The sequence below is a fragment of the Rhamphochromis longiceps genome, linkage group LG20 (genome assembly GCF_057381845.1).
Source record: "Rhamphochromis longiceps isolate RC_006_pf linkage group LG20, R_longiceps_female_GT1.1, whole genome shotgun sequence".
Classification (NCBI taxonomy): domain Eukaryota; kingdom Metazoa; phylum Chordata; class Actinopteri; order Cichliformes; family Cichlidae; genus Rhamphochromis; species Rhamphochromis longiceps.
Genome location: NC_140576.1, coordinates 37,017,101 through 37,030,101, shown reverse-complemented (window position 1 = coordinate 37,030,101; position 13,001 = coordinate 37,017,101). Strand labels below are relative to the sequence as shown.

General features: G+C 43.3%; 1 protein-coding gene across 1 annotated transcript; it reads left to right on the top strand.

Moving 5' to 3' along the window:
- Positions 1-290: 290 nt before the first annotated feature.
- On the top strand, positions 291-12,859 carry LOC146645880 (uncharacterized). The gene is made up of 6 exons (XM_085392611.1): positions 291-383; positions 7,779-8,011; positions 9,520-9,706; positions 9,944-10,039; positions 10,223-10,730; positions 11,922-12,859. Exons 1-6 carry the CDS (start codon positions 291-293, stop codon positions 12,857-12,859), a joined length of 2,055 nt encoding a protein of 684 aa, XP_085248737.1.
- Positions 12,860-13,001: the final 142 nt, after the last annotated feature.

Sequence of the window (13,001 nt, the reverse complement as noted above, 5' to 3'; positions counted from 1 at the left end):
CACAGTAGGTATTTTTTCCCAAATAGATTTTCCATCAATAACTACACTACTCCAGGGAGATGAAGAGATTGACAAGACTACTTTGAGGCTAGGCATGCAGGAAAGGCTTAGTAGCTGTGTGTGAGACTGGGCATTAAGAAAGGAGAAAAAGACTGGGAAGGAAAATCAGGCTGGAAAGGATGTGCAGCAAGTTAGGGTGGTTAACCACAGACATGTGCAAATGAGTGAAGAGAGTGTGTCTAGAAGATGGGAGCTGATGAATGCAGAAAATTAGCGAGGTGAGGGGACAGATGGAGGACAATGAACTACACAGGATCAGTAAGGAGGAAGTGGAGATGTCTAAGAAAGAGGGCACTGGCAAGGACAAGTGCAGAGGAGGCATAGTGGATATATTAGACAAAGGATGCTGACTATGGAGATGTAAGAAGGAGGAAAAGACCCCAGAGAGGATTCGTGAATGCTGTGAAGGAGGACGTGCAGAGGTTTGGTGTGGCAGAGGAGGATGCTGGGGATAGGGTCAGATGGATGCTGTGGCGAGCCCTAAAGAGCGCAGCCAAAAGAAGAAGAACCAACACGATTGTGCCCAGGATGTCATTTCAACTTCATCCCACTGGTGCTGTGACTGAATCGGTCCATATTGACTCTCTGCTCACATGCCAGGTGAAAGCTCAAGGTTTTTCTTGGAGACGATCAGCAGGATCTTCTTTCATGGCCCCTAAAGCTGCATGTGAATGTTTGACCTGTCTGTGCTGACAGCGCTTTAACACGAAACAGAGCAGAAAGCCACGCTTTGTGCGTGATCGGAGGAATCTAAGGCTGCAAAGCAGGGCGTGGCATGTGACTGCACAGAGACTGACAGTTTGACATAAAAGAGTGGTGCTGCTGCTCTGTCCTCCCCGTGGCTGCACAGTACACTGTGTCAGCGGCATAATTCACAAATCACTGATCAAACATGGATTCTGATAATTATAACTGAGATAAATCACATGATAACAAATTTAGATGCTTTCAGATAAAGCCTCCATGTTCGTACCAGAACATTTCAGGGTTTTGTCCAATCATTTCATAAAAAACGACCTTCTTTGTGTGTACGATACAAAAGAAAATGTGACTCACTTCCACTTCACCCAAATCACAGAGCTCATGATCTATTTTGCTCCTGAGTATTTCTGCATCTGTCAGGCTGCATAGTCAGAGGACGAACACCACCTCAACTATAGATTTTCAGCTCATCAGCAGCATGTATATGTTACTGTGAAGCCTTACGTGTGCTTTATTTTGGGTTCAGCAAGATGTCGTTTAACCTTTTTTCTTTAAAAAAAGCACAAGTTTATTTTTAATGGTTTTAACACTACATTAAATGATGTACGTTGATATGCAGCACATTAGCCAACGACATCAGGCTCTTACAAATCTGAATAGAGTTCCAGTTTTGTGATGTCACAGAAGCTCAGACTGACGTTAGGTGTGAGCATCAGTGGTCTGATGGTTCGTTAACAACCTGAGAAATCAGTCTGCTGTCAGTCAGACGTTTGGTCCTATTTTTACTGACTAAGAAAGCCAGGCTACCACGATGAAACTTACCTGTTTATCCAAAACGTGAGCCAGTCCCACCGACTCCTCTGTTGAAATGCCCAAATTAACATGTTGGTCTCCTGCTACAAAACACAGTTTTGGTTCTGGGTATGTTGGAAGTTGTTTTTGTTGTTGACTCTTCCTGGACTTAGAAGGGAAATCGGCTCTAAGCTGTCTGACAGACCTCGGCTCAGCTGGAGTCTCTTTCCAGCTGTGTTTGTGTTGTTGGTGCCTTTTTGGAGCAGTTTAAAACTCTGATATTTAATCAGTGTGACTAAATAGCATCTGGCAGCAGCTTTGTATCGTTTACCTGAAATAGAAAACTGATGCTAAGTCTTTGCACTAAAGCTGTGGAAAGTGTTTTTCCCAGGCTAATTCTCATAGCGTGTCCTTAAGGCACTTGACATGTGACTTCATGTATAATAATACTTGTAAAATGAAAATGATATGGGACAGGATGATGTGTGAAATGATTTTCCTGCTGCCCAAATCGTTTGATTTTGCAGCATCTTTGTTTTTCATTGTTGTATTTTGCACACCCGCCTTTTTCCAACCACAGACGAGTCACAGCCATTTTTAGCTGTCCAGCGTGGATATTTTCATGAATGTTTATAAAGTTATATTGTCTTTTTACCATATTTCAGTTATAAGTTTTTAATGCCAGAAGTTTGGCTTGATTAATATCTTTCCAACTATACCAAAGGCAAAAACACACGCTCAGTTCGCCTTTGTGAGCAAATAACAGTGGTGTTCCTGAGACCAGCAGCACAAATGAACCGGGTTGTGTGTTGCCAGGTTGCACTGACAGATGGGTATAAACTGTATTTAGTGTGTGGACCGTGTTTCTGGCAACACGACAAACACGTAAGACTTACTAATATGTGTTTACCAATTATTTTTTTAAAAAGTCAGAGATTCTGGGAGATTCCTGAGGAAACAGCTGGCATGCATGGTCTTAAAGAAACGGGAAAAATCGGGGGAAATGTGTGTGTTGCACTTTATGGTTTATGTGCCAATAAGCTGTTAATAATACTGTGAGCACAGTGCATGTTACCATGTAGACGAATGAATCGACTTGAAGAGCAGACTGAGTGACCTTTGACCTTTGATGCTTCATGTTCATTTGAGTATTTAAGCAAACAAAGAATAAACCTATCGGTGAACAGGCCGTGAAGTTACAGAACAGATTTGTAGCATCAATGGACGATTCAGCATCCCATCCTGAAGATTTGGATAATCGTTCATCAATGAATGGGGTGGAGCCTCAAACTGCACCATTAATGCAGACTTGGCATCCGATCCTGAAGATCTGCGTAATCTGGGCTTGAGCTTTGCACTAATCTGAAAGTTAAAGGCCCTCAGAGAAGAGTATTGGATCTTTACAGGTTTAAATGTATTTGACACTGTGGTCAGTGATGCAGCCTTTTCAGATCATTATTGTGTCGTGTTTAAAATCACTGGTAAAGATGAAGTTATCAACGTATCAGTGACAATACCTGTCCACAGTTTATTGAGGCTTATATACCTCCATCATCTTTGCTTTTGGATTCTGCTGATGATCTTGTAAATGGTTTTTACCTTAGTCTGCTCACTGTTATGGATACTGTTGCTCCAATTAAGACCAAAATTATCCGTGGAGGGAAAAGATCAATGATTTAATGGTTAGAACTCAGAACAGGAAGTGCAGACAGGCTGAATGTAGGTGGAGGAAAACTAAAGTGCAGGCTCATTACAATATTAATAAAGACATCTTCAGATTTATAATCAAAAGTAAAAAATGGGCATGACAGTCCTTTTTCTCAAAGATCATCAATAACAATGTCAATAACACTCGTGTTTTATTTAGTTTATTGATAGACTAACAAAAACTTTGCCACCACTTCCTTCTGAGTTATCGTCTAATAAACCATGTAATGATTTTGCAGCATTTTTTACTGAGAAAATACAAAAGACAAGTCAACCAGTTGGTGTTTCCATTTCAAGAGACATAGTAATAACATAATAACTTAATAATAAACCTTTAAACCTCATATCTTTGACAGAAATTGCTAAATAGATGAAATCTACAACTTTCTCCTTTGATATATTGCCCACTAATACTACAGATAGATAATACATCTCTGCAATCACAGCATTTTACTAAGACCCTGAAAAATGCAGTAATAAAACCTCTTTTAAAAAAGTCCAACTTGGATGTCTCAGTAATTAGTAATTACCAGCTGATATCTAAATTAACGTTTTTGGCAAAGGTTATTGAGACGGTTGTTTACCAGCAAATTCCCTCAGAACAATCTTCTCAGTGTCTGGATTCTGACCCCATCATAGCGCTGACACCACTCTTATCACAGTTTTATTCAGCGTAATAGTGATGCATCAAAAGTTACAGTCATAGCAGTGCTTCATCTCAGTGCTGCTTGATAGGCTGGAGAAACGGGTGGGACTCTCAGGAACTGCGCTTAATTGGTTTGAATTTTATTTGACAAATTCAGATTTTTTTTGTCATTTTACAACCATAATTCTGGCCAAATAAAGGTCACGTGTGGGTTCCTCAGGGTTCTGTTGTTGGACTGCTTCCTTTTAATATTTATATGCTTTCTTTAGCTCAGATTATGGAGCTCAGTGTTGGGAAGGTTGCTTTTAAAATGTATTCCACTACAGATTACAGAATGAGAGTAACATACGTTTGTGGAATAAAACAAAGAGTGTATTATTTGAAATCAGGATTAAAACCTTTTTTTCTGTAGCTTTTACATAAAATATAAACTTTATTGCATTTATTGCATTTTTGTTTCGTCCTAATGCTTTTATCTTTTCGTCTCTGAACGTTGAGCAGCTTTTGTATGAAAGATGCTGTATAAATAAATTTGACTCTCTTGTATCATCTACTTTAAAAGACAGCAGGCTGAGTATCAGACTTGTTTTTATCTTTATAGCCTAGTTTGACATTTTGCATTGCAGTGACTCGCGCTCTGATGATCAAACTTTGGTGGACCCAGATTCACCAAGCCTTCCTCATGTGACACTTGTTTTCTCTTGTTGCATGCTAACTGTGATTTTGTGCTGAGAATGACGAATGTCTGCATTCTGCAGAGTTTTGCACTTTGAGACTGAAAACTGAGTCAAAGCATCACAAACAGCAGAGAGCGACGGATAGATGAAGGGAGGGGAGAGAGATCAGTCTGTGTTACTGTCAAAGTGCAGTGGAGCGCGACACACTTCTCCAGGGTACAGCACATCACTCTCTGACTGCTCTGTGAGCCTGTGTGTGTGTGTGTGTGTGTGTGTGTGTGTGTGTGTGTGTGTGTGTGTGTGTGTGTGTGTGTGAGAGACCTCATGCCTTGTACTGAGAGAGTAAAGACTCCAGTGCTGGTCCAGAGGTTACGGGGGGCTGAATCCTGACCTAGATGCCGCCTCTCTGTAACTTCGCTGCATCTTAACTTTCACATGTGACGTTCCAACACAAGGCTGCACCGTTACACGGGGGTTTTGTTATCACTTGGCTTTAGCCGACCTAATGACTGCCTGTCCTTCGGAGCGTGAGTGGTCCTTTTATGCTCTGACTGGACAGGACGATCCACTCTGGACAGAGTGAGCTTGCTTGATCTTATTTGTTGTATTTTAATAAATAAAATGGTATACAGCACTGAAAAAGCTAATTCTAAATTAAATAATTGGGAATTAATAAAGAAACTTCTCATATTTAAAATCTGTATGATCAGGTCTCATTTTATCCTAAGTTAAAGTTAAACCTTGATTTGACTGATAACATCGTTGCTGTTATTTTTCAAAATCATATCTTCATTAATTAATTTGTAAAAATGAGATATTGTGATCAGCCTGATCTCCAGACTTGTGTTATTTTCGAGGTCTAGCCAAACAAAATCTCAGCCAATGTTTCTCCTTCAGAAACGAGCAGCAGAGAATATTTACTGAGTCGAAGCTTTTTCATTATTATCTCAAATCTTCCCAGTCTGGCGTCTCAGTGTTTATCGTGCGTCTCTGGTACAGCTGGCCTTATTTGTATGTGAGTCACTCAACTGAAATCTTTCTCGATTTTTCAGTGAACTCGTCTTTGTTCCATTTATAAACTCAGACCTCCGTTATGCTGGTTTCAGTTCTATTGAACTCTCCATCATTCAGCCTTTCACGTCTAACACTTCCTTATTTAGGGAAGCGTTCAATAGTTTGCAGCATTACTTGTTGATTTTCACAGTTTTTCTTAATAGCATAATTAAAACAACAAAGGCAAATCTTTTTGTCTTTTACTGTGTGAATTCATTTGCATCCATATAGAGAAAAGTCATCTGAAGGGGCTTTATAGACTGAGGTACCCGACACTGTTAGTGCAGGGCTCGCTGAGCAGAGGAGCCAAATGCAAGACCCCGGAGGCAAAGAGACTAAAATTCTTTGACCAGGCAGAGGTCGTGCACGGGTCAGCTAGCAGAGCAAACAATTCCAGCAAGGGGCAGGCAAAAGAGAGAATCCAAAAAGGCCGTGCACAAGATCATCAGGAACATGAGGAATGCTTAAAGCACTGGGAACTGCCGGAAAACCAAACCTTTAAAAAGATGAGGGGATCGGGCAAAGGAACAAAGAGAAGCAGGGGGAGACACAGCTGATTGGCTGACTGGGAACAGGTGTGGCTAATTAAACAGGTGATGGCAGGGCTGAAAAAAATAAGGGAAAACTGTCAAAGGAATACTACAAGAATACTCAGGAACCAAAGATTACAAAATAAAATAGGACTGATTTATAATGATTGGATCTCCTGTGAGCCAGCAGCTGGGGATGGTGGGGAGGAAGAACGTGCTTTTAACAGGAGATCTTTAGTAGAACCGGGGTCAGGGAGAGGCAGTTATCTGCTTTTAAACTTGAAGGGAAAGAAAAGAGAAAAGATGAGCGTGCAGTAGAGGGAGAGGCGTTTTTTCCTTCTCGACTTTCTGTGTTTGTAGTTTAGTTTCAGGGCATTTAAATTCAGCACAACTCTGTCACGCTCACCTATAGACCGCATGCATCCAAAGACATACACAGTCGTGTTAATGCAGCCTGCATTAACACTCTCTGTTTATAAGGTCTATGCTAACTGTTCTGAACATCGGTGCTGTCAGTGTATTCATAGTGAGTTTGCATGGTTGTTGGAGAAAATGTGATATCGTGACAGCTCTACAGAGGCAAGGTTAGCATAAAAATTTCTGTGTGACTGAGGATAGACTCAAACTCGCTGAAGGAAGTTTTGCTTCAGTTCACCCCTGACTACAACCTAAACATACCTAATGAAATAAAAGAGAAGAATAAACTCCTAACTCAGCAAAATAGAAGAAATAGAGGATTACACAGAGATGCCACCCACCTCTACCAAACCTGGACTGTTGCATTTTTGGGCAGATATCAGTTAACATCCTACACACAGGCTGAGTGACTAGTTTGCTTGCTGGCTGGAGGTGGAAAGAGGAGAGCCCACAGGAGCTGGAGGGAAGCCAGCGTTCAAGCGTCAGGCCTGCAGCAAGCTAAAACAGCAACCAATCAGCCGAGCTCACCTGCATCCCACAGATATGAAAGCAGGGTCATCCTGGAGGTAGAGCGAGATCAGCATGAACATGCACAGGAGCCTGGACAGCAGTACCAGTGTGTTTACACGATCTATTCATCACCCAGTGGTTTTATTTGTCTGGTGTAATAACTATTCCAGTTTACATGAATACTGCATGGAGCCTTCTGAGACACAGCTGATGGTGTCATAGAGGGTCATCGGTCAGAGGCTTTATATTCAATAAACATCTGTTTCCATTAAAAAACACACTCACAGTAAACACAGTAAACACAGTACTAAAGGAAAAACTTTGCTGCAGTTCCAAACTTTTCTCTTTTGTTATCCAACTTATGCAAAATGGCTCGTTTTTTTATATAAAGACAGTGTGAATCATTTGCCACTTTATGTAACGCAATTGTAGTCAGGCATGCCAAACAGTTGGATCAAAAGCACTGACTGACCTTGTATTGGAGGCCAAACTCCCACTTTGCCTCTGTGTCTTTATGCAGCCTATCTGCTTTATCACTACTCCACGAAATACTGCGATGTTTCACGGCAGAAACCTCGGGTGGCTGAAAATATAAATAATGGTTTATAGAAGGAACCAAATTACTGATGTTCATTTCCACTTTTTCTTAAGCTTGCAGTGCTTTCATGTTTTTTTGGTCTTTAGGCTAAAACTCGTGAACCTGCTCACCACCGACACCGAGAGGAGCTTCACTACGTGGACGAGTATGGCCAGCCGGTCGCTGTGCAGGTCGAAGCTAAAAGGGGGCATGGTCACAGGAGGCGAAGGTCCCATTGTGCAATTGAGTGCAGCGTCCCCACCGAGAGACACTGGGAGGCCCTGAGAGCCATGGGGCTGATGGAGGGAGAGGAAAGTCAGGGAGACGGCTACACTGCAGGGTACGTACTCCTGTCGTATTCTGACAGCATCATTTTTGTGATTTAAGTAAAAAACATTTCAGTTTTCTTTACTTTTAAGGAGCCAAGATCTGACTTGATAACCAAGTCAGCGCCCCAACCCCATACGTTCATGACAATAGAGAAATTTGTGTTTTTCACAGTATGAGAGACTTTTATAGAGAAGGAAAAGAATTAAATGGTGCAAAGTTTGGAACCTAGGTCCGATTTTGGGAATAAGGTGTTTGCAAACTGGATAAGATGTTGGCCGTAGGACTAAAAGATGGCAAGAGGATGAGTTGAAAGTTTGAAGCTAAACTAAGGAAAGTGGAAATGAACTTCTTTACGTTTCTTGAAGATGTTTTCACCTCTTATCCGAATCATTATCAGCAGAGGTTTCAGGTGAAACCATTGTGAGTCCCTGCGTCACGCTATCATGTAACTTATTGAGACCAACAGACACAAGATGTGAGTGGAAGTTAAGGCGCCTGGGAAGGGATCTCAAAACTGGATTATAGGTGGCAGACAGTTGGATATTTTGTATCACATTTTCACAAATAGATATCAAATTGAAAACAAATGGTTAGATATCTTTTTGTTATTCTCAAGGAAATAAAACTAATCTGGTTGTAGATATCTATCTGAACTCTAAGAATAAGTTTATACATGGTGTGGAAGGCCTTCCCAGCAGTGGACATGGATGGCTTAGTTGAAAGAAACCATCTGAACGACGGCCATCCTTGAACAGAAGGGCGTGGCTTACGACACCAACTGTCTGCCACCTATAATCCAATTTCGAGATCCCTTCCCAGGCGACTTAACACCCACTCACCCTGATAATGGTTTCACCCGGTCTCTGCTGATAATGAGCCACACCCTTTTTCACACCTCATGATCAGTTAATGGGTCAACGAGCCTCTCAAGGGAGATCTCCCACTAGGGCTTAAAATCTGGGACTCTCCACCATTTGGTCTTAGAACTGGTGAAGCTTTTCAGATGAGAGATGAAACATCCAGTTGCTTTTCATTCCAAGCTCCTTAGTTTACCATGACCTGGATGACTGAGAACCTACACGGACAACTAAAGTAAACTTTCACCACAAAGCAGATAATGTGGGTTCGGGATCAAGGATGAGAACACGTATCATAAAAACTTTTAGAAAAGTTTTGGGGATGAGCTGACGTGTAACGACTGCAACGAAAAACACCAAAATAAATCCTATGCCTCTGTTTGCATGATATGTCAGATTGAAGGACAATGTGTCTTTTTTACTTGAGGGTTTGGGGCAAATTGAGTTTGCAAGATCAGCACGATGCTCCATCGAGTGTCTCTCTCATGGCCATGGAAGGTTGTTCTCCTGAAGTACCTGTCTGCTTAGAACATGAAGACTATACATGTATTGTTTTTATTTAAGCAGGTATATATGACACTTTTACTGGAGCGTCCTACATTCTTATTGAATTCCTCTTCCTCATAAAATATAAAGTGACCTGATCTCTTTCACTACACAGGCCTTATTATGGTCACATGACTGTGTCACCTGACCTATACTCTCCCAATGGTCACATGATGATGCCACCTGATGCCTACCCACCCAATGGATATCTCCCCAGATCATCAAATGACCAGCACCCAGGCAACAACTACCTGCCCAGTGTGTCCTACAGCTTAGACCACCTGGACAGACTGGACTACCGGGTAACTTGTTTTTGTTTACAACACCATTTTATTCTGAAATATCACTTGAATGTGTTCGTCTAAAATATGACGCTAGCTGCGATCTTTCCAGATTGTTCCATAAATCGGCCCTTAAAAACATCTGACTGAACTCCTCTTCAAGGTCACGTCTGGGAGACTTTCAGCACTAAAGTTAACTCATGACCCTCTCCAATGAAGACACACTAGTTTCCTTTCTCACCTTTGTTTCTATTTCAGGGCCAAGAAATGTTGCACTACCAGCCTAACTCTGAGAGCTGTCTGATTGGCTGTTACGGTGCAGAAGAGGTGGACCCGACAATTTTTCCCAGACAGGTAACTGGTTTCAGTATCAAGGCTATGCCCTCTTCTCAGACCTATCCCTGTCTCTGTTATACTGTTTCTCTAACTATTCCATTTTTTATTAGTAAATGTTGCAGTTATGGAGCATTTGCAGCATATTTTGCAGTTTGATTTGGAAAAAAAACCTCAGTTTAAATTCTTTTATTTTCTCTTTAGTCGGACTATCGTCAGCCCTGGAGGTCTGAACGTCCTCTTGGCTACCTTCCCCTCAGTGAGCTTGACAGCGGGTTAGGCTGTGGCCCCGACAGCCCACACAACCGGATAGCGCTCTCCGAAGCTGAGACAGATGCCATGTCATCACTGCCTGGCCACACCCCTTCCTCTCAAGGATCCTCCTCTTCCTCAGAGTCCCTAATCTCCTCCGAACCCAGCGACTCAGGCTTCCACAGTGTCAGCACTGGGGAGCACAGACGGCTACACAAGATTCACGGAGGCCACACTCACCGGCAAGCTCACCATCTTCGTTCAGGCCACTCCCCTCGTGAGCAGAGAGGACGCTGGGATTTGGAGTCGATTCCTGAGACGACTCCGATGACCCAACCTGGAGTACCAAAAGCATCCCATTGCTCTGTGGGTAACAGCACGACCACAACAGTTCACTTCCACAGAGCTGAGAGGAGTCCCACTTTACCTCGTCACCGTTCACCACCCTCACCCTCTATCGGTTAGTAAAACACAGTAAAATAATTGTGAAAATCTCCACTTTTAGTCATTTTAATTTGTCTGTCCACACCTATGTCTGATCTGTCAAAGTTTTGAGCTATGGCTTCATCACAGTCCAACCAGAGGTCAAAGTGACTTTAGCGTCGGGTGTCTTTTCTTCTTATCCCTGTTTTCCTGAAAAACATAACTACATCAACACAGAATTATCAGGTTTACACCCTCCAATCAAATAGCTAAATTTGCGTCTGAAAATTAAGGCAGGGACAAAGCTTCAGTTCCTTGAACGATCACTTGAGGCGGCTCCAACAGCTCATGTTAAAATGCCCAACTCTACAGCATCACAAAGGTAGGTTAACAGCTGGGTAGAGTTTTGTCTATAGATGGATTTCTTCACGTAAGCTACACATCAGGTTTAAAATCCATCCATTTAGATACAGCAAAGGCTCAAAGTTAGGGGAGTGGCCACTTTGAAAGAGTGCTGACACAGGTAATAGTAGCTGTTAGCTATTCGCTGGACCTCACATTCTAGAATTAATGAGAACAGCCTCTCTGCTGTGTTTGTATCTCCTGCATCGATCGCTGCAGACCATCCAAGAAGTCTACTCTTCAGTGTTGCTGAAGTAAAGACTTTGGTGAAGCATAACTTACCACTGATAAGCACGTATGTTTGCTGGTGTGATGTACCCATAGTCTATGAATCAATCTTGCTCAGCAAGCTGATAATTTGGCCACGCTACCATCTCATTCAAACATAGTCACTTTTAGTAGATGGACAAAGTGCTAACAGAAACCAATCTGCAATGTCACGGTGGCTAAATCCCTCTTTTATTCATAAAGTCTCAGACTTTCTCATTGTGAGGGAGAGAAATGCTTAAATGTCTTGACTGAGAGCCAACATTTCAACGTGTAGTTTCCACATTTGCTTGTTTATATAACAAACCGTGCACTGCATCGTGATATTGTTGTGCTGACTTTCTAGCAAAATAGCATTAAGTCACCAGCTCAGTGTCTCGGATCCTTAATGCACCACGACCTGACAAACTTGCGTCTCACCTCATATGTTTATAATCCAGGTTCAGGTGAGTGTTTCTGGGGTTGTAGGACAGAGATGCCCGTCAAGCATATTTCAGTATATCCAAAAACACTCTTGCAGACACATATCTAACGCCTAATCACAGCTTTCTTTGAACAGGTTGTCGTACAGAGCCTTGTCAGCGGAGGGCGCTATGGTTGGAGCAGCAGCAGCACAGAGGAGGCGGGACTGTAGAGGGTCCAGGTAGGAGTCGAACAATAACAGATTTGAGTGAAGGACAGCGACGGCGCAGGGCGAGCCATCCCAACATGACAGATCCAAACACAGCCCAGACAAACCAGCCAGACACAACCAGCAATGCACTGGGGCCCAGGAGCAGGGCCAGCTATCCCAACAACTGTCACCCTGCTAGTCATCTGAGCATAGACAAAACGAGTCTGACCAATCATCAGAACACAATGAGAAACAGCCCGGGCTCGAACCGCAGCAGGGAGGAGGACTCGCTCTCTAAGAGCCCTGGATCCGGCTCCAGTGGCATGTCAGACTGGCGTGGCATTCAGACCCTCGGGAACCGCCCTGGCAGGCCAAAGGGCACGTGCAGTCCTTTCTACAGCACTCTTGGAGCGCCGCAACGTAGTCCTCGCTCTCCACCCTCACCTCGCTCCAGACTGTCCAATCAGAGGTCAGTCAGGAATCAGCTGCTCAGGGCCCGAGCGTACCGTCTGGCCAGGGAACGCAGTGAGGTCACCACAGACGAGGAGGTGCGAGGAGAAGGAGGCAGACTAGGGGAGGAGGAAGGAGACGATGGACGGTTGGCGGGGCGATACTGGAGCCGGACGGAAAGAAGACGCCACCTGGCGCTGTCACGCCAACACCGAGAGAGGAGAGGAGGTGGGGAGGAGCAAACTGGGGGCATTCAGGGGTCACTGTCATCTCAGACGGTGCTGGAACTGAGCCACATGAAGCAGAACCGACTGAGGAACAGCAAGCTGCTCGATGATTGGACAACGGTGGAGGAGCTGTTGACTCACGGGACTCGAGTGGAGAGCGACAGCCAGCTTTGTCCCAGCCCACTGCTGTCGGTCACTACTGTCTGATGGGAACGCAATACGTCATCGTTTACTGATCACACTGAACAAAACCTCCAAGATCACTCAGACCCAGATTCATTAAATGTGTGTGTTGGAAACAGCAAACTTCATGGTCACTCACGCCTCAGTTACACATAGAAATCACATT

What these genes read in the sequence shown, in the direction of transcription:
- LOC146645880 (XM_085392611.1), top strand. Translation starts at nt 291, where the DNA reads ATGGAGGACAATGAACTACACAGGATCAGTAAGGAGGAAGTGGAGATG. An exon ending in ACAAGTGCAGAGGAGGCATA is followed by an intron (nt 384 to 7,778) that starts GTGGATATATTA and finishes TTTGGTCTTTAG; the next exon opens with GCTAAAACTCGTGAACCTGC. An exon ending in ACCACCCTCACCCTCTATCG is followed by an intron (nt 10,731 to 11,921) that starts GTTAGTAAAACA and finishes TTCTTTGAACAG; the next exon opens with GTTGTCGTACAGAGCCTTGT.